At 41.3% G+C, this 25,539-nt stretch overlaps 1 protein-coding gene across 5 annotated transcripts in view; it reads left to right on the plus strand.

Moving 5' to 3' along the window:
- LOC118703442 (synuclein alpha interacting protein) overlaps positions 1-25,539 on the plus strand; it is a 138,236-nt gene that overhangs the window by 51,036 nt on the left and 61,661 nt on the right. For 4 of the 5 annotated variants that reach the window (XM_036410386.2, XM_036410387.2, XM_045571878.1 and 1 more), the window contains exon 2: positions 20,680-20,782. In XM_036410386.2, coding sequence (XP_036266279.1) covers positions 20,726-20,782 — 57 coding nt within the window. In that variant the 5' untranslated portion in view covers positions 20,680-20,725. Of the gene's footprint in view, positions 1-20,679; positions 20,783-25,539 lie in introns of those variants that run through there. The other variant, XM_036410389.1, reaches the window with a different exon arrangement.

The following is a 25,539-nucleotide window of genomic DNA, read 5'->3' on the forward strand; positions in this document are numbered from 1 at the left end:
TCTTACCTACTTACCAGTTGGCATTGCTTCTTGCAAGGGTCTTGCTCTGGACGTGACAGAGCTCCTTCTCCTGAGACCCTGAGTCAGCAGGGTTCTGGTGGTTGAGATTGGCTCCCATGTGTTGGCTCACCTGGAAGAGTTCAGCCAGGAAAAGGGAAAATGAGGGGGGAGCTAGAGTTAAACTCAAGTGTTTAAATTGAGGATCCAACATCAGTTGGGTATAGAGGGGAAAAGGAAGAAAAAAAAAAACCCCCACAATAATCACTGTTTCCCTAGCACCTAGACTAGTAGTAGAAGCTGGTGAGGAGTTTAAAAATATCTTTTGATAGATTTAAATTAGTTTGAAGCTGAAAAGTTTCTTAAAGTCACATATCCAAGATAATGCATCTGAAAAAATAAATATGTATCTTCAACTTCTTATTGTCCAGACATTTGACATAGATGTGAAACTTTTGATGCATATTCTAAATAATTGAATTCAAGCAGATGTATTATTTGAACCACCATGTCTTTTGCCTGCTTGTGATGAACATGGACACCTGTGTTCTGACTGTCTCACTCATGAAGTCATTTGGACTTTGGTATGAATGCACGGGTGGCCAACTGGAGGTCAAGTCAAAAATTAAATATTTTAATGTCAAAAATTAAATCTTTTTTTTTTTTACTAATATTATTTCATTTGTTTTTTACTATTATTTATTTTTCAATAAATGTGAAAAATGTGGCAGGCAGAACAACTCAGTAGACCTGTGTTCTCTTCTCAACTCTGCCATTAGAAAGCTGGGTGGCCTTTAGGAAGTCACTAGGCCCTTCTAGATCTAATTTTTCCTAAATTGTAAACTTATAAGGTTGTGCTAAATAGAATTTTTAAAAGACTACTTTTTAAGAGAAGTTTTATGTTCACAGTAAATTTGAGAGGAAAGTAAAGAGATTTTCTGCATTCTTCCTGCTTCCACACATGCATAGTCCCTCCCAGTATCAGCCTCCCCCACAGAGTGGAATGTCTGTTAGAGTTGATACACCTACATTGACACATTTCAATCATCCAAAGTTCATAGTCTACCGTGGGGTTTACTCTTGGTGATAATAATATTGTTATGGTAAGTATATTGAATGTAATTTGCACAGGAATTTTGCACAAGAAGAAGAGGCAGATAGACAATCTAAACTTGAAGTCAGGTATAGCCATGAATGCTTCCTTAGGACCAATCCCTCAAGCTGAAAGGACAAAGGAAAGAGGTCTGTAATCACCTGCAAGTTAGGGCCTTCTAAAACATTGGAGAATGATGCCAGTGATGTTGCCTTATGGGAATGATAGCATATGGGAGACACTGCCTGTGACAGGACAAGAGAGTGTTTGAGAGAGAGGGAGAGGGAAAAAGAATGAAAATGAGAGAGGGGATGGAGAGGGAGATGGAGAGAGACTTACCGTATTTTTCGGACCATAAGACACACCAGTTTTTAGAGAAGGGAAATGAAGAAAAAAAGATTCTGAAACAAATAGTGTCCTAAAATATTTTATGTGCATTAAAACCCAACATCACAGTCATAAACACATGTAATCAACCCTGTAAAGTAAACAGCAGCATTTAGAACCATTTTAGAGCCAGGCAAGCACACAGAGACCACACAGAGCTGGGCAAGTAAAAAAACTTTTTTTTTAAAGTATATGTGTAGGCTATATTTGGACCATAAGACGCAGGGACTTTCCCCCCGCCCCCCCACTTCTGGTGGAAAAAAAGTGTGTCTTATGGTCCGAAAAATACGGTACTTTCTCCCTGCCCTCTCATCTGTCACCCCAGCCTGCCTTTGGCCAGACCTATCAGGTAGTCAGTCAGCTGTCAAAGGAGCTTAGGAAATACAGTTGCTTGAGTGAATAGGCAAATGATTGCACCATTCATTGGCAAATGGAAAGGCAATGATGGAGGTTTGGGTGGCTTGGGGTCATAATGAGAAAATAAGGATATACACGGAGATATCAGCATAAGCCAGAACCCCAGGACAAAGAGCAGCATGGGCTATACACAGAATCTCCATCAGTATCATTAAAGTTTCCAGTGTGAGTCAGAGATTGGTAGGAGCTGAACAGTATGCAGGCACCCAGAATGCTTGACTCTATATTACTGGTGAAGGAATTGGCCAACTGTCCTGTAGGCAGTGGGAAGACACTGGAGCGTTTTCAGTACCAAAGTGACAAGGCCAATTTTGCATTTTAAGTCACTTGGAGAGTTGTATAGACTGAGCATTTTTGAAGAAGCACAAAAAAAAAAAATTAATTTCCATGCCTTTAGTCTTTTCCTTCTCAAATTAGTTCCAGGGGGGGGGGGGAACAAAAAACAAACAAACAAACAAAAAAACAAACAAAAAAAAACAATGAGAAGCTATAATAAGAAAATGGTAGGAAGGATGAAAGGCTAAAAATTTAAGTGACAGAATGATTAAGTGACAGGATGATTGAATTTGCAGTGGAGGGAAAAAGGGGCCACGGATAACACCCAAGTCTGTGACCTTAACTGAGTGGAGAATGATGGTGTGGCTAAGTGAGGTTAAGTCTGAGCTGGGCAGCCGATGAATATCCAGGTGGAAATGTCCAGGAGCAGATGGATATCTGCACACATAGGGGTCTGTGGCTGAGTGAGAAAAGAATTGGACCAAGACTTTTGATCTATAGGGAGGAAAAAAATAACAGCCTTAAAATAAAAAGAGAAAGAATGTGAGACAGCACCAGGTGCTATTGGACTTACTGGTAGGAGGTAATCTTGTTCTAAATCATTTTCAGAGGAAAAGAAGTAGAAACAAAACTGTGATGGGTTAAGAAGTAAAATGGGACAGGAAAGCGGCAATAGTGAATAGAGGTGCCTCCTTTGGATGAGAGGGGAGAAAAGTTGCGATCGGTTTTATTTGTAGGGTTGATGTAGGTTGTCAGTTTTGTGGTCAGGTCCAAAAAGCCAGAGATCAGTTAATCTTTAAGGGATAGAATAGAGACCAAGGGGCTCAGGGATGGACTCTGCTGGAGAAGGTTCGGGGAATTTTCCATAGCTGCTTGCCAAGTAACCTAGCTTATGCTGCCGACAGTGTGTTTAGAATTTCAATCTTTGGCAAAGAGCCCACATAGCACCTTCCGGTCACAAGCAGAAAACACCTCTGTGACTGTCCATGTGATTTTAGGAGATAAATACAAAAACTAGCAATTGAATATAACACCTTGCAATCTTCAGACTGGGTTCACAGTTTCATTTGCCTCTATGATCTCCTCTTAGCTACGTGAGTAAACATAAACAGATATGTCTATGTATATGTCTGTTCATATGTATATACACAAGCTTGTATATACTTGCACATATATGGCTCTACTAGTATATATGTCATTGTCTGTAGGGAACTTGAGGTCAGAGTAGATACGACTCAACAAACCTTTCATAGTCCACATATGATTTAACCTCAGGTCTTCTGGCTTCAGATTTCTAAAGGCAGACTTTGTCACTCATAATTTGTCCTGGAGAGTGCCAGCGTAGGCACTGCCACCTCCACATTGCTTCCTGGTTCACCAGGCCTTTCAGCCTCTGGCACCTTTGGTGTGGGAAGAGCTGAGTGGTTTCCCTGTGCACCATAAAGCCATCCCTTTTCTTCTGGAAGCTTCTCCTCTCCCATTCTCCTTAGTTCTGACTTAGAGGCTTCCCCAGATTATACTCTCAGAGCTTCTCTAAGTGCAGGCTCTTCCTTACCTCTCTTGTACTGGGCTCCAAATACTTGGAGGCTTTAAAGGCTTGATTCTCAAATTTCCTCATTCTTCTCTGCTGCCCAGCTACTTCCAGCGTTTTGATATAGTGTTTCTCCCCGTTCCTACTCAAGGCCCTGCCAACCCACTGCCCTTGGGGGCCACACAAACCCGATGAGACTCCTGTTTCAATCATGTACCAACTGGAACCCACTGGGCAAGTGACTCGGCCGCATTGAAACCAGTCATACCTCCTAGGCTACTGTGCGGGTTTCAGGAGAGAATGTGTGTGAAGGGTCCAGCTGAGGGCCAGGCTTAATCAGTCGTAGCTACCCCACCAGCGTGGCCTGGAGCTAGTATGCACGTTTTTCAGCACTGAGCACACTAATGTATTGTAATTAGCAGCATTAGTAGATCTAAAAGGCAGTTACCATTTAACTGCTGGGGCCCCAGCCAGCCTGGCGTTCCTCTTCACTCCTAATTTGGACAAGGGGTTTTCAGTCCTAACCTGGCTGGTCACGAAACCACTGCCTTAAGAGAGAATTGAAAATAACTTCAAGCAGCCATTGATTAAGATAAAAGATTTGACGATCCCCTCCATTTTGTTCTATATAAAAATACCAGTTTGCTCCTGGCCAGGGAACACATCAGATAATTTTAAGCAGCATCTTTCTGTGAGACATTCTTAGTAAACCATCCAGCTTGGTCAGGCCAGCCTGCTTTCAAGAAGGCACACCCTCCCCCAGATGCTCTATACTGATCTTCATTAAAATAAATTAGTGCCCTTCTATAGATTCAGAATCAAGTTTCAGGCATCTCTTCTTAAAAGACATTTACTTCTATTACATACTCAATTTAAAGGAGTAAATGCCCTTCCCACGGGTGGCAAGGTTTGTTTATCTTTGGGCTACTGTGAGAACCTGATGCCCACAGGAAGCCGTGTGCTTTATTTCTCCTCTGCCAACCCAGCACTGCATGAAGTAACAGCAGCCTCTAATCATGAGGAACCCAAAGAACTTAAAGATTTTGAATCCGCAGCCTTCCTATAAGAACAGCACATGTGCGTTTGAGGGGGCCTGGATCGCCTTAAGCCACGCGGAAAGCATTTACATCTGAACCACTTTACATGTGATCGGGACTTAAAGCAAATTCTAAATAACTTCAGCAGTTTGCCATTTGGAAAACAGCCTGGGCCATATATGTTCTCCCTTAGTTCTTTTTCTGTTAAATCTTATGCCAAAGTAAATGGAAGCTGTGAAGAACCTTTGAACTCCTCAGTTCTCAAATGACCTCAGTGAAGTTGGGTTGGCAGAGCCTGTGTTCAGTGTCCCAAGGAAGATTTTTTTTCCTTCCTCCTCGAAGCATACACATGACCACTGACTTCCTCGGTGGAGGATGCCACATTGCTGCCTGGGCCCTCGGACGTGGGGCCCTGCTGAGAAATGGCTTTTCTGCTGTCAGGGCTCAGCAATTGCACAGGTTTCTCGGCACCTCTGCTTCACAATCCAGTCAGCTTTGCTTTCCCCGCCCCTTTCTGTTTCAGGAGAGCCGCTGAGAGCCAGAGGTCTGCAGAGTCCAGTGCCATCTCTTCCTGCTGGTTAGGGCAAGTGGTTTAACTTCTCCGAGCTTCAGTTTCCTTTCCTGTGAACTAAAGACTAAAAATAGTCCCAACCATAGGAGTCCCTTTCTTGTCTGAATGTTTTAATTTTTAAACTCACGACCAGACAATTTATTATATCATATTATTCATTACTTATTAATTTTTAATAAATACCTATTTAAATATACCTTATGATAAGTGACATAAATAACACATGCATTATACATCTCTGTGCTCTTACAACTAGACTATGTGCCTCTTGAAGTCAGGGACAATGGCTTCCACTCCTGTGTATCATTCTTAGAGTCCAGTGTATCAAGATAGATTCTCAGCAGACAACCAATTGATTCAGTCTTACAAAGATAACTCTGTAGCCCTACTTTGCCATAGGGAACAAAAGTATTATCATCCATCAATCAAGCCAGTATTCATGAAAATTATTTTTACTTCCCTTATATTTTAATGTATGCTATTTCTGAACCCTATGGGGGAGGAAAAAAAACATATATTTTACACTTTTGCCCTAATGCAAAGGGACATATTATATGTTTGCTGATCATTTGAAAAATTAATGTTTATGTAAGCCTTTTTTGGTGAGAGGTGGGGAGAGTTTACAAAACATTTGTTTTAACCCTTTTAGCCCTGAGAAGTCAGTATTACTTGCCATAAATTGTTTGGACATATTTGAGAAATAGCATCCCAAAGACAATTTCTTAGTTCATGCTGCCTATGGGGGCAGGAAGGGGAGTCTTGAAAACAGTCTTTTTCTGTTTCAAGTAAGGCATCTTGAACTGGTGTGGCAGAATGTTTAAAGATCTCTCCAAGACCCGCCATGTGTGTTGTTATCATTGGAGGAGGAGGAAGATGACTAATTACTATCCAAATAACATGTATGACTTGTATATTATAAACCTTAGGACTCACTTCTCAAAAGTTTATTATGGCCTCTGTATGTTGAGTATACAAATTGTAAGTCATTAGGGGAAGATCAAGAATAGTCAGCAGAAAATCCACCATCTGACAGCGTATGTGGAAAAGCTGTGATGAAGAACTGGTGGTTTGGGAATCAGTCATACCTGGTTTTGATTCCTGTGTCCATTACTCAGTACCTTTGAGCAATTTACTTTTCCTCTCTGGTTTTCTGTTTCCTCATCAGTGAAATGAAAATGATTTTAAGGATTATGTTAGGTTAACTTTATAAAGCCAAACATCAATATAGTGTCTGGCTCAAATTGGTATTAAATGATAGCCAATATGAGCATTATTATTGTCTTATTATTATTACTATCTTATTATTATCATCATCATTGGAAGCTTAGCCATTTTGACTGAGTACAGTTGACACCAAGGTAATGAATATTTTTTTTTTGAAAGAAAAATGTTGTATCAGGTCTCTGAACTGATTTCCTATCTTTGTAGCTGATGAAAGATCAAGGCTTTGATAGGAAGTGTTAGTCCCCCAGGCTCATCCTTCCCAATGGAATTGTGGGGCCCAACTTTTTTGGCTGATAACACTATCATAAACCTCCTACACGTGCCCTTAGTTAAAGGGTTGGTGTGTGCCAAATACTGATCTTACCCTTATATAGATAAAATACCAGTTAATTTTTTATAACTCTAATCTTTTTTTAGGCCAATGTTGTCTAGGAAAACAATTGTCCTTTTCCTCAAAAACCCTGATTTGTAGCATTTGCTCATTCCCATGGTGTAAATATTCCAAGCACACCCAATTTCAAGCTCCTAACATGAAGTTACTGACTGCAGAGTTGGAAAGAGATGTGCATAATTGCTCAAGTCAGTGCAAGCTGGCTCCAGTACACCACTGGGTGGACTGAAGCATGTATTGTGACAGTATAGGATAGGATGACTGACAGCAAAAGTTATAAATAGAGGGAAAGTAGCTTGTCCCCAGAATGGATCATTATGACATGCTTGGCCAAGAGAATTCATACAAAAAAATGAGTTATTGTCAGATTATTTGAGCAACGTGTTTCAATATCATTTTTCTGTCCTTGGTCTATACTCTCCAATCATACTAAGGACAGAAATATTTTTTTAGCCTCTTGTACCCTTGGGGGAGGGAAGAGTCTCCTTAATCACTCTCTTCCTTTCTTTCTCTCTTTGTTTCCTCCTCTACTACCTTCCCAAGTAGTTTCTATCGTCTTTTTTGTAAAATCACAATCACTTGAGATCACCAGAACAGGTAAGACTATTCATACTTTCCAAAAATGGTAGAGAAACTAGAAAACTACTGATCTTGTTAAATCTCTATCATGTTATTACTGTCATTGGTAATTTGCAAAATTTTTTTTAATAATTTGGTTATTTGAAAATCATCATTGCTATTCAGGTACACACACTTTTATTTTTTCCCATGAGTGAAAAGGGTCACTTTAGCCACTGACCACCTTTCCTTCGCTGGCACAAATTTATTCTCTCCCTCATGGTTGTTGAAAACCTATGATACTCATCTAGGAAATTGCATTACAGTGTTATAAATATATTTCTGAGAACTTTTAACTAAGTGATGATACCTAAAACTTTCTCATCACAGTTAATTCCCCAGAGATGATAAAACAGAATCCTCTTGGAAAGCTATTCTGTTTTCAGCAGCTCATCACTGGAGCAATCTCTGACAGACCATCTTTGAGCTGTTAGGGTGACACCAGTAGATGATTTTGTCAACATTCAGTGGATTTAAAAACAATGCAATTCTTCTCACTAAAGACCTCTTACCAGTTATTGGAATGCCTTGTGACTTAAACTGAAGAGAAGACCTTTGAGATCACCGATTTGCCAGTTATCATGAAGCCATCTGTAGTCATGCTCAAGATCATTGCTTGTGCCACCCTCATCCTCGTGAGCTTAGTTGAAAATGTGTGTTTATTTTATGCTACCAGGAAATGCATCACTGGGTATTTGCAAACATCTTTTTTTTCCTGATCTTCAGTCTTCTATTTGTCCAACTCATGAAAAACTTAGTGGTGAATGTCATGAAAATTGTTTATTCCTTTGGTTTCATGTTGGATTCAGCTGGTTGCAAGGTTTTGCACTTCTGACAGTCCTGATGACCTCACTGGCCATCTGGGTCATGTTACACTTTGTGTTGCTCTACCTGCAGAAGCTCCACCCAACTGCTCACCACCTGAAGGAGGCTCAAAACCTGGACTGTCAGAAGCATTCCTTGAAGGTGGTTGCTGCGTTTTGGATGGCTGGTGTGGCTGTGTACATCCCAATGTTAATTTATACTGGAAAATCAGAACACTCGAATGCAGGGAATGGTCCATACCCCTGGTCCTCTAACAGAATTTACCTGTGTTGCCTAACTGTGGAAGCAAGCAGATAGAGTTTTACTATGGGAAAGTATTTTTAGTTCTGATCCATATGCTTCCTTTAGCCATTTTAGCCTTTGTTTCTGGGTGTCACGTCTCCTTTCGGAAAGAAAGAAGATGACATATGGCGACATGTGGATTGGAGAGGATGACTCAGAAATTCTTAGAGGGGCCAAGTTCAGTATTTTATTAATGTGGCTGATTGCTCCACTTTGGATTTCTCACTTTATCTTCATCTGTTTCTTAAACGACTTGGCAGCCTGTGTCTTTTATCCAGCTGTTTTCACAGCCCCCTCTTCAGGCTTCTCTATTTTCAGTCCTTTCCTGCTTATGCTGGTGAATTACGAAGTGAAGTTGGTGTCTTTCTGTGGTGCTAAAGAGGAAAAGCCTACACTACAGCCTGCAAATTTTATTCTTTCTCCATATGCTAATTTAAAAACTCAGTTTTAATCTGTGGGAAATGAGCCCCATCATCGGAAAGTGCAGCTAAGGTTTCCATGGCTCGCGTCAATAGACCATTTCTGAAAGGGGGATCTGGAAGATGATTGACTCCTCCCCCCAAAATAGGCTTCTGAGGGAACTTGTGCAAGAAGAAGATATATGAACACAGACAGTCATCACAGCATTTGTTGTTTAGTACAACACTAAGATTATTCAGTAGAATGTATACAATGACTCAGTGATCACAGCCTGGATATGAACTCAATGTAAACAATATTACAATATTAAATGTTTACTCTGGGCAGGGTATTGTGTTAAAAATGGCATAAGCAAACTGTGGGTCCCACTTCCTAGCTGAATTCCTACAGATACTCAACAGTGACCTTGTGTTTTCCTCTTATGCTTTTCTTGAAATGCTTTGCCACATTGGAAATGCATTACTTAAGTATGCAGTGTGCAGTTTTTGTGCTGTTAATCATATTACCTCATACAAAATAGAAGCGTATTTTGTTCATTTTCCTTCCTTTAAGTGTCTTTAGTAAATTGGGGCTAGATAAAAGCATTGGATTAAAGAATTAGTTTTGCTAAATTACAATTTCTGTGTATGCATAGATCTGCCAGTATTGTTATTACAGACATTTAGCCCACTATGCTTGCTTAATCACCTAAATATCAAACTATACTCTTCTTCAGAAAAAAAGGACCTTTATTTTATAGGGAGCTTATTTCCTTTTTTGGTTATTAAACTGGAACATTTTAATTGAAGGAATTGATAAAATCTTAACAATATGATTTCTGAATTTGGATTCAATAAAAATAAACACATCCTATATAATAAAACCTAATATGCACATCAACCAAACAGCGGAACTACTGGTCTAACGACTGGTTGCTATGATGAACACTGACCACCAGGGGGCAGATGCTAGATGCAGGAGCTGCCCTCAGCCTGTAGGCCCCAGGCCAGCCAAAGCCGGTGCCAATATCGGCCCTGAACACCGGCCAGGCCTAGGGACCCTACCTATGCATGAATTTTGTGCATCAGGCTTCTAGTTATAATTATATTTGAAAATACATGGGCAGGATTTTATTTTTCACATTTAGCTAATATATGCATTTGGTCTGCTCTAGACTCCATGACTTTTAAATATCTTATGATGCGTACATGCTATGTAATCATTGAATTTTAAGCTAATTGTTATTAGATTCTTGCATTTTTCTATTTTCCTCCTTTATTAGTAGACATGAGATCTGTTATATTATAGTTCTGATGATTGGACAGCCCTACATTGAGATTCTTACTTTAAAAAGGCTGCATGTAAAATTTTAAACCTGGATTTCATTAACAGGAGAAACTTAGAAAACATTTGCTGCCATGAAGTGCTATGGAGAAAGGACATTTTAAAGTAACACAGGCCCAAATTTCATAGGGTTTCTACTTCAACGTCTGTCCCTTGTATAGTACTGAGAATTAAGCCCGTGCACGCGCACACACACACACACACACACACACAAATTTGAGACCTTCTGAGGTTTCTGGGTGGTCTTCATGGGAAATGCTTAGTGAATCCACTGAGTCAGTTTAATCAGAAGGGCACTAGGCATGGATCCTGCATAATGAAGTTACCATCTGTGGAGATGGGGGTTGTGGGGAAGAGGTCACCACCTTTTAATTAAGTGCAGATGTAGCCCGGGCTGGGACAAGTCATTGATCTTAGATAGCAGTTCTCAAATGTGGTTCTGGGACCAGCAGAACCAGCATCACCTGGAAGCTTGTTAGAAATGTACATTCTCAGGCTCCAAACCAGACCTACTGAACCAGAAACTCTTGGAGTTGGACCCAGCAATCTGTTTTAATAAGCCTTGGGGATGATTCTCATGCACGCTGAACTTTGAGCACCACTGGTCTGGTGTCGCCCAGACGTTTAGTCCTCGCAAACACTGAGAGGTATGAGTGTGAAGCCAGGACAACTGACTCTTGATTTGGATAGTCTTTAATGCCCCCCATGCATTTTGCTGTTATGTCTACTCAGCTCTAAAATGGGAATCAGGATTGTCATCTGTATTCCATACATTCTCAATAATAATTGCCAAACAAATCCACTGTAGAAATCAAGCAATCTTTGCAAAATCAGGAGCAAAGCATGACCACTTCAGGTGTGCCAAAAATTTGGAACTTGGATTTGGATAGTTTCCTGTACATGACTGTGTAAGGGATCCAGTTCCCAAATTATTCCATAGTTCCTTTCCAGAAGCCTGTGCAAGACACAGTTGGCTTAAGCCCAGGCTCAACTTCCTAGTGCTAGAAATGTTTCCTTTTTCTTCCCAGATACTTTCTTTTTGTTTGGTCCGCATTAGGTCATAGTTTTGTCCTTGTGGAATCAATAAGTTTCATCTACAACAGAGAGTAAATCATATTCTCATTGAATGAACATTTCCGTTTTGGTTTGTTTTTTTAAGTGTTTTCTCTCTCCTTTTCCCCTTCCTTGTCCTCCCTCCCCTCCCTTACACCTCCATATTTTATTCACATTCCTAGTGGGATCAGGATGGCTGAGGATGTCAGATAAAGGAAGTTCAGCAGAGAGTGTCCTGTAGCACCCTGGAGAGGGGTTGAAGTGGGTCAGGACTGTCCTGAGGTCCTGGTTTTGTTTCAGGGGTGTTTCTGCTGCCATCTCAGACCACACAGAATCTTTGAGTTAGAAAGTTACCTATTCCTCCTTCCCAATGTGTGATCCTGTTTTCCCTCCCTCTAAGATCCCTCCAGACCTCTATATGAACAGGTTCTTGTGGGGTGATTGTGATCTCAGAAAGCTGCCACCCCACATCAGCGCATTCCAGGTGTCATTGATAGGAAGTCATTGCTGAGTTTGGCACCCCTGAAATTTCTTCTAAGGTCTATCCTTGAAGGCAGATTCTCCTTTTATCTGATGGCTCTTTAGGTCCTTAGAGCGCAAGGAGAGTGCTTTTTGTCTCTGCAAGTTAGATGTTTCCTTAGCTGTGATACATGAACTGGTTTTCCAAACACAGCCTATCTTGACTTCCTTACTCTTCTTAGGACACTCCAATTTACCTGTGGCCTTCTTAAGAAGTGGCATCTAGAACTGAACACAATATATTTTATCTTGTGTTTATGTGTATGTTTATAAATTTTTTTTCTATTGTACATTCTTTTTACTTCTCTTGTGCAGCTACTGCAAGCATGGATATTTTTCCTCCTTTTCAAAAAATAATTTTAAATATTAAACCCACTTTTAATCTCACGCACACACAAAATTAAATGTATCTCTACCTCTAGGTTTAAAATGTAATACTTTCAACAATAACGATAAGTTTAAAAATATATAAGGTCTTTTCAAGCTCTGAAATTCTATAGTATAAGTTGGTTCATGCTCTGTATTGAGATTTTAGAAATAATTAAATGACCCCCAAATCATTTGCAAGTATTTTAAACTACAAGCTAGGGCTGCAAACTACAAAAAGGCCAACCGCTATAGGGATTTGTCAGAGCAGTCCTGACATCTAGAATGGGTTTTCCAGTACAATACTATCTTACTTGCCTTTTAAAATGAAATACAAGGAAAGATTGTCATAATCAGATTTTTCTCTTAAGATGATATCTAAGTGTTAAATGATTTGGCTATGGAATATACTAGTAATGGTCCAGAGTTCAGTGGTATCTGTGGGCAAGATAAGTTAGGGAAATAGAGATCCATACATGTTTCTCTAATGATGATGTCACTCCTACTATTTTTATAATATTTAGTCTCTGCCAGAGAGAGGAAGGAGCAATTTATTTGGAGTTACAGTTGGTAAACACCAAAAGCAATACAACCCAGGGCTGAGAGGATGTCTATGGAATTCTGACCTATATGATTTAAAGACGTGCCCACGTTTCACAGAAATCTGGGCGGGGGCGGTGAATCAGAAGAGCTCTGGGCTTGTTGCTGGGCATGGATTGTCTAAGCTGATGTTGCCCCTACTTGGTGGTGCATAACCTTGGCCAAACATTTCTGAGCTTTGCCATCTGTAAAATAGTTAGAATATGATTGCAAAAAACAATACAGAGTTGTAATAAATAAAATCAAATTAAAAATATAGTGAAGATGATTTTAAAAAAATGTTTAACACAAATAAAGTATTACTTTACCATTGCAGTTTTGCATGCTGAAATAAAGGAGAAAAGCAAATTTAACATCAGAACTCCTGGCTGCGTGTCTGAGGCAATTAAAAGAACCTCTGTAAGCCTTGATTTCCTTGTCCCCAGGAAAGACATTACAAAGGTATGTGTGTCCCAGGGTCTTTGTGAAACATATATAAGAGATTATATATAAAAGCATACAGATCCAGACCCTGGTGCAAAGTTTTGCTTCGTGAATGTTTTTGTGGGTGTTCAAACAGAAAATATAATGCCGCTTCCCCAGGAGACGGTTCAGGCTCAATACATTCCGTTGAAGTCTCCTTTTTGATAGCAAACATGCACTTATATTTTCTCCAAATTTTCCAGAAAATTTGATATTCCAAGAAATGTGCTGTGTTTACACTCTGGTTTTGGAAATACTCCCCCAACCACCCCTGCTTATCATCTCAGCATGGCCCTCACAATTCAAGACCCCCTTTTTGTAGATAAAAAAGATCAATAGAGGCTAAATCAGTGTCATTCATCTTTCTGGAAATTCTATTTCAGAATTCTCACCTCTAGGCCTTTGTGCATGCTGTAACTATTACCAAACTCAAGGGATTCACTGCTTGGAGTGCTCTAGTCAAGAACGAGACGTGGTTGTCATTAGGTAGTTTTATTTACTTGCAGCAAGAAAGCTCCGTCTCCCCGAAGGGAGGCTTAGCCATTGCTTATGTACACTATTTGGTTAATTACATGTTGATTTCTTCTTGGCAGTGGCTAAACTTACCAGGTTGGGTTCTGGTCAAGCTCATCAGGTTACAGCTGCATCTGCAAATACTGTGCTGCCTTTTAACCTAGCAAGACAAGCATTTACTAAGAACCGCCCAGACCTTGAGACCTTTGTCCTAACATCACTACTATCTGGAACACTTCCTTCTGCCCCTACAACTCCCTCTCCACCCACACCCTCATCCTCCAGCTTTCAGCTTAGATTTCACATCTACTAGGCAGACTTCTCTCATTGCCAAGGTCTAGGTTAGGTGTCTCAGACTGCTATGCATTTATTTGTCTAAGCAAGGACTGCATTATATTCTAATGGCTTGCTTTCTTGTCTGTCTCCCTCGTACTGTATGCCCCGCACCGGCGCGGAGAGTAGGGACCTCTCCCCCCAGCATGTGCACTCAGGAATATCCCGCAAGTGAAGAAGTGGGTGAAATCTGACAAGCTTGTGCCTTCCCTCTGGGTCCCCCTGTGTGCTTCTTGGCTCTCCTTTAGTTGCCTCTTTCCAGTAGAAGTTTCTTGCCTCTATCATTTTTCTGCTTCAGGACGAGACATTTAGCCACTGCCATGCTTCTGGCCACTGTTAAATCAGAGAGCGAAAGAAACTGAATCCAACATTTGGAATGAGTCGCTTCCTTGCCAGCCAAGCTACTGAGCCAACGGGGGACAACATTTCATATATTACACTTTTTTCCACCAAAGTATTCCAGTACTTAGTTTGTGATTAAAAAAAAAAAAAAAAAAAGCTCTTACTATATTAAAGAAAGTCTGGTATCTTATGTGCAGGCTTTCAAACTGAAAATTTATCCCAGTAAAAATTTGGCTGTGTGTGTGTGTGTGTGTGTGTGTGTGTGTGTGTGTGTGTGTTTGTAGGACTTTATAGGGAACTACTCTGTTTTCCCAAGTATTGGCAAATTAGAGAATAAAGAGAGAAGTTGCAATACAAATCAGTTGAGGTTACCTCATCACCGAATGTACTCTGCTCATTTATTTTGACAAGCCTTAACTTACTTTTAATTGCTGGGCCTCCTAGTTTACTGGTAAATGTGGCAACAGCGACTTCGGCAAAAGAGGAGAAATCTGTGTAACACGAGCCTTCAGAACGAAACAGTGCTGACTCCTTGTAAAACGGAGTGAGGCAGTTCATGCTAAGAAGAATTTCATTCGAGCCATTTATGTGATATGTGACTGAAATCACAATCAGTAAGCCCTTTATTGTGAGCCAAGCACACCAGAGCATGTATGTTAAAGGCGTGCAGTTCCTCAAAGAAATTTTGTTGGCCCCTCCAAGCTTTTTCCAGTGATGCTGCCATTCCCCAACAGATTTTTGGACGTCTCCGTTTGGAATTATTTTCAGAGTCAATTTTCAAGTCACAACCAAAACAATTTTTAAAATATCACCTGAATATCAGACTAGTAGAGGGGGAGGCTATTTTTTTAAATTGCTTGTCTGATTTTTATTATCCAGGAGGTCTCATGGTTGTTTTGAGCTCTTTTCCAAATTGAATCTTCCCTTAAAGGAAGCTTTTGGGCCATCGTTGAGGCCACTCATGAGAAGGTGACATGGTGTTGATAGACCCATTAGGCTCAGGAGCCCCTCCCACAAACTTTAACAGGCACTGGAGGGACTTCTGTTCTTGGCAGCTTATCAAAACTCCGTGGAGTAGGAAAAACCCTGCAGACATTGAGTATAGTTGCTGCTGCTTATTTTGTTCTTTGTTTTCTCCAGCCAAGCGTCAGTTTGGAGTTTGAATAAAGTTTCTCCCAGTGCTTTGGGCACATCAAAAGAAGGGGGGCAATGTGTCACCAGCAGATTCTGCACAATATGCAGGGCCCACCTCCTAGCTCTGTGTCTGCACGTCCCTACAAACTTTCCTGCCCAAAGTGGTAGAGCTGAAATTACTTTTTTTCTAGTCTCATCCCCTGCCCAATGTCTGCCCTCACCTCTACCCACTATGAAAATGTTAAACACACAGCACGCCTGCCTAATTGAATGACAAAAATCGAAAATTGCCAGCATCAGTGAAGAGCAATTCAAAGCTGAGCTGCAATGGACACATGGGTCCTGAAGGCAGGCAGACCTATGAGAGGTCTGTTGGGTGGTAGGGGTAGCAATATAAAAGGGAACCTGGGCAGACAGACTGCCGCTGGCAGGACTGGGGCTGAGAGGGTGGGGTGCAGCACAAATTCATAAATGACTGGGTCCTGGAGTCCCAAGCAGCCCAAGGCCAACTACGATGCAGAGTAATAAAATCTCATCTGCAGGGTTTTAAGCTGCACTGTCCTTTCTGGGGAGGCTGGAAATATTCTCCCGTAGGTGTGAACCCACTCCCATTGGCCTTGAATAAGATTGGTCCTCTTGCATCCAAGCTGCTGGTCGGGCCAGAGGAAGGACGGCTTCGGTCTTTTTGGGGCTTGCACTTGGCACACAGCTTCCCCGCTCCTCACAGCAACAGGGAGGTGCCGCCATGGAAACCCACAGTGCCCACCGCAGGCATGATCCCTTCCTTCCTCTAGCTGTAAAAGGAGGGAGATACAACCTCCATCCCGTAACACTTTATTATGTTCCTGAAGGTTTTCTTTTTCTAATACTGTGAGATAGAACGAAGGCCCTGTGAAAGCACAAACTGTAACATGCTGGTAGTTAATTTGTAAGAAGTTTTATTTTATTGTTGTTGTGGTATGAGAATTTAAAACAATCTTAAAATACAAATGAAGTAAACAATACTTATTGGCAGAAGGCACCAATAAGAAAAAAAAAAAAAAAGTAGGAGAAGGGGGGTGCTTATTGTTTAATACTGAATTCCTTTGAAAGGTCCTACACTCACATGCCTCCACGGCCGGGCACGGCCTGTCCACAAGGAGAGCAGATGGGAGGGGCTGGTGGGCTGGGGAGAGGCCGCCTGGCCAGGTAGGGCAGCTGCAGCTCTGCTGACGCCAACTCTCGTCACGCGGAATGCAGACCTGCGCTGCCACAGCTTCAGATATTTTTTAAGTGAAGCCAGAAGTCCAGAATTCAATGTGAAATCACCCAAGGTCTACATGTTGGCAACTGATCTGATTATTTTTAAAACGCTATTAGGGCCAAACACATCACATCTGTGGGCCAGACTCGGCTCATGGGCCTCGGGTGTATGCCCTCCATAGCTGAGCACTCCATCAGAGCCGTGCGTCCTCCGTCAAAAAAGGGCCTTGCAGGGTGGAATGGCGCCAGCCGAGCAGGATGGAGAAAGCGCCCTCAGCCTCGCTCATGGTCCTTATCAGGTTGGATTATTTGCAGCCGCTGCTCTAATCTGACCTCATTCATCCCTTCCTATCATGTCCTTAATTCCTCACCGGAATACCAAGGGTGCCAGGTGCTCAGTGGACGGGCAGATGAGGAAGGAGGAGGCAATGACCATGGGACAACTGTGGACTCGCCCTCAACTGAAAAGAAGCCATTAATGTTGGGAATGTGGCTGGGATTGGTGCACCACAGGGATTTTTGCACATTACAAATGAGGATGTAATACTTTCAAAGTGGCACCTTGCAAGAGAGAAGCTTTAAAACCAGACTAGATCCAGAAAACCAGACTAGATCCAGAGACATGGAAGCATGGAACAGACGATGAATCTCAGAGACATTATATGCATAATATGCATAACCCTTGGGCACAGACAGTAGTGTGAGGAAGGCCTGGGTGGGGCAAGGAAATGGGGTGGGAAAGGTCAGTGGGGGACAAAAGGGGACAAGTGTAATACTTCAACAGTAATAATAAAAAAATAAAAATAAATAAATAAAAGACCAAAGGAAGTGGGCTGTAGAATAAGGCATCTTAAAGGAGATGGCTGCATTGCACATGGAGGCCCATTAGGAAGTAAAGGAGGGTTCTGAATGCTAGGACCCTTTATTTTGAGGTTGGACCATCCCATCCACTGAGATAAATATGAACAGTGGCCAGGGCTTCCAGCAATGGACTCTAACTATTGTAACTCTTGTATTCTGGACTACAGAAGAAAGAATCTCACTATCATCCTCCAAGTCCAAATGTAAAGATGTTCTGCTTTCAAATCATCTGTAATAATAAAAGCGTAATATGCAAATCGACAGAATGACCGAACAGCAGAATGACTATTCTTATAACCTTCCGGACGACCATGCTATGACACACACTGGCAACAGGCCAGTCAAAGCAGATGCAATGCTATTGGTCAGGGAACCCCGCCATTGCCCTGCAGAGGCCACCCTCTGAAGGGCAATTGGTGGGGGGGAGGGATCCTTGATCAATCGCCCCAAAGAGGGAGGCCCAGGCCATCCTCTGTATGGCAATAGATTGCAGAGCCCCAGCCAGATGGGCAGGGCCTCCCTCTACAGGGCCGTCAATCTGGGGATCCCATGATCGACCGGCCCACAGAAGGAGGCCCAGGCCAGCCAGGCTATTGCATCCCATGCCTGTTGCCCACAGAGGGAGGTGACCGGTGGTGGGGGAGGGGAGGTCAGTGACATACATATGGCAAGCAGTGGCAGTGGCAGGGGTGGGGTCATTGATAGGTCCTGATTGCTGACCAGGCCTAGGAACCCTACCTGATGGGTCCCGGCTTGGCTTGTGAGAGGGTGCAGGACAGGCTGAGGGACCGCCCCTGCCTTCCTGCATGAATTTCACGCACCAGGTCTCTAAGTGACTTATATTATCCACTGGATATGTCCCATGAGAATGGCTATACTTTGAGTGTATGTTGCTCTTTATATTGTCAGAAGGACTCAAATAGGGGCTCACTGATTACTTGTTAATTAGCTTGATTAAGACGTGTTCATTTGCATTTTGCATTTTGTTTTGTGTTACTATATAAGTAGAGACTCACTCAGTCCCTGCTTTGAGGAGTATTTCTCTGCTTCATCTCCCTGTGTTTCCATGTTTCTAGTGATATTTTGTTTGTCTGCATCCCAGCATCATCTTTGTCTTCACCAAAGCCATGAGAATAGTCTGTAATTCAACAGTTCATTGTGGAGAACAGACTTAGTGCAGAGAAATTGGATTGGAAGGAAGTCTATTACTGACAAGCTGGAATCCAAAGAACCTGGATTGTCTCAGAATCCAGCAGAATGGAAGAGAACATTATTTTGAGTAATTTGCAAGTACGAATGTCTGTTTTTCTCTGAAAAGCTTCATGAGGATTAAGAAGAAAAGGGGTATATATTTTTTGTAACAATCAATGTGTTTAAGACCTAGTTTTAGATTTCTAGAAATAATAAAATTTCTGGATAAATACATATATTTATATATACATATTGGTTTTTATTTTAAACCTTATTGTGATTTCAGAAGAACTTTCAATGTTTATTTTAAACAGATAATCTCATTTGAACATGGTAGTGGGATTCCTAATCCTTTCTTAGACCAATTCTGTGTCTGCCATAATTTTTTTTTCTGCCATAATTTTAAAAAAACAAAAAAAATGGTACATTTATGTGAGATGGGAAGGAGAGAAAATACTAAAACTCAGGTGATGGGTTTGAGGTATGGGATGGCAAGCAAGCAATTTCTCCTTTATTGTCATTCTCCTCTTTGTATAGCTTTTTAAAAACGTACGATGAAAAAGCAATGTCTTCAGAGTAAGAGTTTACTTTTAAAACAGGTAATTTTACATTCTTGATCTTATATTGATGAGCTCATTTTCATTGGCCTAGATTTATTTTCACTTTCCAGTGACGTATTCCTTATGCCTCTGCAAGATACCCCCTGACTAGAGGAGGAGACAAATGACTCCTCCGGTCTGAGTACAGAAGGCCATTTTTATGGTCAGGAAGACAGGTTGCGGGAAGGGGAATCTGCTTCGCCGTCCGAGGGTTGCTCTGGGGAGAGGGCTGCACACCACGGCACTGCCGGGAGGTCTATATTTCTGTCTTGACGTCTGTGGGTGCCACTGCCGCCGCCAACGGTGACGATGATAAGTGATGAGAAAATGAACTGGGAGGTGATGCGTCTTCCTGACAGATGTAAGGAATTGCCACGGGCAGCCCCGAGGCAAGTGCTGGCTGCGGCCACTCTGGTGCCTGCCTCGGTCACGCTGGCACCAGCAGGCAGGGCTGCGAGAAGCAGGGCTCCGCAGTCATAATTCTGTGGTTTCAGTCTGTCCTTAGAGCCTCCTTTAACATGTTTTTTTGAGGGATGACTGGAGGTTGTGCTACAAATCCTGGAGTATCGTTACGGTTGACTCGTTGGTGTCTGTCTGGTACTTATATTATTGCGGTGGAGATCCAGTGTGTGTTGCTTGGCCAGGCAGGGATGTGTACCCAGGGATGTGCCCACACAGACACTGGAATGTGGCTTTCCTGAGGTGTCAGGGCACCCCATTCCCAAAGTCCTACTGTCACCTAAGGCGTCGCAGGTGCTGGCTCAGTCCTAATATGGACCACAGGGAATGCATTAGACCTGAGCTAGGACTGGGGGGTGGAGGGGCAGGAAGGAGCAAATGAAGTGAAGTGGAGGACCACAGGTACCCCCTGAGGAGCCATGGGGTTGTGGGGGGCCAGGAGGAGCGGCATTGGACGTTTCTGGAAAGCCAGCTTGGGGACATTCAAACAAAGGAAATGCATGCAAAGGCAGCATTGGCAGCAATTACCTTTTTCACTTTGTTTAAATATAGATGCAATTTTTGTTTGGAAAATAATTCACCCCCGTTTGCCTTTCTTTTCTATCTTGTCCAGGAATTTATGACTATTTGACCTGACTCAAAATGTGCAAAGAAGAATAATGGAAGCCCCTGAATACCTTGATTTGGATGAAATTGACTTCAGTGATGACATATCCGTAAGTATTGCTATCTGGAGGTAATGCTTTCGGGAGATTCTGCCTTCTCCTACATGGGCTGCTCGCTCAGTTCTAGTCTCTCCATTTTAAACTCTTCCAGCCACATTAGAACTTGACATCCTGTGGGGCACACAGAGTGTGGTTTTGGGATTTCCTGGACCAAGAAATGAATTCCACTTAATTGTGTGTGAGTTTGGGAGAGATTTAACCTGACTGAGCCTCCCATTTCTAATCTCTTTCATTGTTGCCAGAATTATTCACTGAGTACATTTATAAAGGGCCTGCTGATAGTAAGCACTTTCATATGCACATAATTATATGCACATAATTAACTTTCAATTATGCACATAATTAACCCTATTCATTTAGTTTTCTTTATCTGACCTGCTATGGAGCAGCCAGCGTTCTTGGCGTCCATAGCAGAGGGCCTGAAGGATGGCCAAGTTAGGTCAGCTGATGAACAACAAGAGGAAGTCTTCCAATCACTCTAGGCTTCAAGGTGCAGATCCGATGCTTGTTGGGAATACTGAGGAAGAGCCATGCATTGGTAAGGGCTGGGCCAGCTGACCTCTGAGCCCTGCTTAATCCTGCAGTGCTGTCAGCTACTGAACTTCTCAGAATCATGGCTGTTCCGGGGCTCCTCTCCATGCCCCTCTGCTTAGAGCTGGCAGTGACTTGTCCTGGGCCACACAGTTCTGCCGCATGTGGGCCTCTCATGTCCTCCCAGCCAAGTGGGCACTCAGAGTTTGTGATGAGAAGGTTGCCATTTCTGAATGAGTCATGTGACTTTTCTTCTCAAAACCTCCAAGGTCACTGTTGTTGTTTTTGTGTGTGTGTGTGTGTGTTTTTAAGAGAAGTAAGGCTTTATTTCCTTCTTTCAGAAATAAAGCTGGCTGAGCAAGTTGCTTTGTGGTGATTAATCAAAGAGACCAAATTCCATATTCTCATCCGACTCCCCCCAGTCCTCTTCTGCTACCCTTGGCGAGGGCTGCTGCGGCAGCAGGAGCCTCAGTGGTGGGGGCGGCCTCAGGGGCAGGTGGACACAATGTCTGACCTTACTTTTCATTGATATTTCATAGCACAGAGCTTTGGGTCACAGCTAGAAATTATCTCAAAAAATAAGCTTACTTTAAGGTGCCTCTGGCAACAACATTAGGGCTATCCTTCACTCTCTACTTTGAAGTGAAATCCACATACTTACTGTACACAAGAATTGAGTTATTGGGTTGAGTTTGATGAATGATCCATTTTAATCTTAGATGAGTCTTTGTACGAGGGAAAAGTGAATTCAGCCTTCTCTTACTTCCACATCCAGACAGTTTTTTTAATCCTTGTGAAGACCAACTAAAATGAGTTTCTTCCTTTCTGTAATATTGTTCTTTCTGTCTGTCTTTCTTCTGTGTTACTGTGCTTGGCTTAAAAGTGTTTGGAGCGTGGTTCTTTTATAACCACTCCTGTCAGGGTATTTTGAGTTGAGTGGGGAAGAGCAAGAGAGTGAATGCTATAGTATGGGGAGTTGTGGGCTTTACTAGTGAAGTTGCCTTTTAAAAACATAGCTTTGTGAAATAAGTCAGTCAGAGAAAGACAAGTATCACATGATCCCATTTATATGTGGAATCTAATGAAGAAAATAAACTGATGAACAAAATAGATCCAGAGACATTGAAGCATATAACAGACTAACATATTTCAGAGGGAAAGGGGAAAAGGCCAGAAGAGATTAACCAGTGAATTTACACACACACACACACACACACACACACACACACACACACACACATATGTACATACACACATATACTATCCTATATTATAAAAAGCCTGTGGTCCTGATGCCTTCAAGCCTGAGAAGGCCTGGGAAGGGGATAAGAATGGATTGAAGGGGTCAACAGAGAAAAAAAGGAGGACACCTGTTATACTTCTAACAATAAAGATTTAAAAAATAAAATTCGCACAAAACACACAAAAATAAATAAGTAAATAAAAGCATAGGCTTTGAAAGCTCCAGTCTGGGCTTCAGATGTGTTCTGACCTTTGCTGACCTCTCTGAGATACTCACCTAACTTTTAAGGTTTTTTGTTGTTGTGTAGGTTTTTTGTTTTGTTTGTTTTGTTTTAGGATTGAGTGAAATAATATATATGATGCACTTAGCTTAGCACACGGTAAGTTGCTCTTAAAAATGGTAGCTTTTGTTATTATTTCAATGAATAATACAGTAATATTTATTTGACCATTGGTGAAGAAAGAACTCGAGGGAAAAGACCAGGCATCATGTCAAAAACTTTTTTTTAACTCTGCAATAGAGCAGTTGTGTTTACAGAAGACTCATCTGGCAGCAGCCCATAATTTTGATGAATTAGGAATCTCCACTTAAAAGATAATAAAATATGTTAAGCAATAACTGAAACTGTTTAGCAAGTTGGGCTGCAGGATTATGCAATAGTTGAGTTTCTATAACTTGACCACTCTGAAACATAAATAAAGACATCCATCTGTAATTGTGTAACTGCACTCAAACCTTCCCTCCTTTAATTGTGTATTTATTGTGTGGATCTTTGACCTACATTTAAACTTTTACCAGAAGGAAAAACAGGAAGGTGCTTGGAATTGCTGAAACAATAGTAATGGTTACCATTTACTGAGCACTTGCTATAGGATAGGCACTATCCTTTTTAATTATCACAACAATCCTCTGGAGAAGGTACTTATTATTATTATCTCCATTTTACAGACGAAGAAACAGAAGCATGAAACAAGTTATAAAACTTGTCCACAGTCACCCACTTAGTTAGGGACACTTTGTCTCCAGTATTATACTTTTAGCTCTAATACTTGACTGCTTCTTCAAGATAAAAATAGACTATTGCAGTGGTCCTCATAAGAACAATTTTACCATCCTCAGATAATACCTGGGCAATGATGCTCATGCTAGGGATATGCTGCTACTGGCATCTAGTGGGTAGAGACCAAGAATGCTTCTAAACAACCTAAAATGCACAGGAAAATGCCCTGCAACAAAGAATTATCTGGCTTCAAATGTTGATAGTACTGAGGATAAGCAATCTTGGCCACATGAAACTAAAGAAGTTCAAATTTGACTGGCAACCTCTATAACATGGTAGATTATTCTATTCTAGTGCAATCTCATTCAAGTTCAATACCTTAAATGTGCCAGAATCATATTGTTCTTACATAATGATTTCATGTGAAAAGATGTAGAGATAACCTTTTAAATACTGAAACAGTTGTTTCAGCTTATGTAGGTAGACTGGGAGCAATAAATATTATATTTGTTTTAGAGGTAAAGCGGTGACTATTTAGGTGCTAACACTGAAAAACGAAGATGTGTTCAACTTGCTAGTTTATTGTCATAAAGAGAAACATAGTCTCTCACAAGCATGCCTTTATTTTTAGGATTCTGTAAACCTCCATCTCTCACAGCCCTTAAGTCTCCTTTGAAAAAGATGTTTACCAAAAAGATGCCCGAGCTTAAAACCGCTCTTCTTTCTTCCCAGCCATAGCCATCAGCTTTCTATTTTATGATTTTCCCCCTCTAGTTATGAGTCTGCTTCTTGTTTTAATTAAAACACAAGCTGTATAATGGTTCCAAAACACAACTAGAACTTCTTTTGCCTCTACCTAATGAGACAAAACACAGAAGGCACTTACATTATTTTGAAGCTTCCCAGACTCCAAAATAATGCTCATCCTTTGCAAAATGCAGGGTTTAAACTATACATTCTTGTAATCCTGCCATTGCAAAGGGCAGAACACTGTGCACTGGCTGCAGATGTGCGAGGGAGAGATGACGACACGCGTAAACACAGAGGGTCAGCGCAGGGCCTTGCTGTCACTGCACATGGGTTCACAGATTTCTTTGTTCCTATGGAAGCCAGAGCCCTGTGTCTGGGAAATGAAAAATGCTCTGGAATACCATTTTACCGTGGGGTACTTAGTAGTGTGGTGTGTTTTATTAAGAGAGGCCAGTTTGCTGTCTTCAGAAATAGCATGCACAGAACTGAATAATGCAGAGGCCAAACCAGGGATCCATTGAAGAGCCTGACTCGTGGCCATCAAATGTTGACGGTTCCACACACAGCACTGAGCTCTTTAAGTCAGTTGTTTTGTTTAAGCCTCACATCGACTCTGCAAAGCAAGCCCCTGTTTTAATCCCCTGTTTAGCAAATGAAGAAAATGAGGCTTAGCGATGTCGTATGACTTTCACAAGGTTACAAATGGGCAAGTGGCAGGTCAGGGTTTATATACAGAACTCTTCGACCATGTGACTCTTCCCCCTCTGAGTAACTTAGTTAAGTATAATGGGCCAGTCATCTCACCCATTACTATCCCCAAATAGACACTGAAGCAATTGCAAATAACTTTTTGGCACCAATGCAGTTGGTATATATATTATAAATAAAGTAAAACAAACTAAAGAGAACTTAGACAAATCTCTTCATTTTACTGTACCTCAACTTTTCCACCTATAAAATGATAATAATCATATCTACCAATTGCCCTGATTTTGTGGAGAAAATTTTAAATTTTATATATATATATATATATATATATATATATATATATATCCATATGTATCTGCATACACACATACACATATGTATACATATACCTACATATACATATACATGTAAATACATACGTGCTTGTGTACACACAAATACAACTAAGGAAAAAATTGTATTTCCATGCATAGAAATTTTTGTTGCTTTTCTATATCAGTATGGCTGCATCTTTGA

Source organism: Pipistrellus kuhlii, unplaced genomic scaffold, assembly GCF_014108245.1.
Source record: "Pipistrellus kuhlii isolate mPipKuh1 unplaced genomic scaffold, mPipKuh1.p scaffold_m20_p_4, whole genome shotgun sequence".
NCBI lineage: Eukaryota > Metazoa > Chordata > Mammalia > Chiroptera > Vespertilionidae > Pipistrellus > Pipistrellus kuhlii.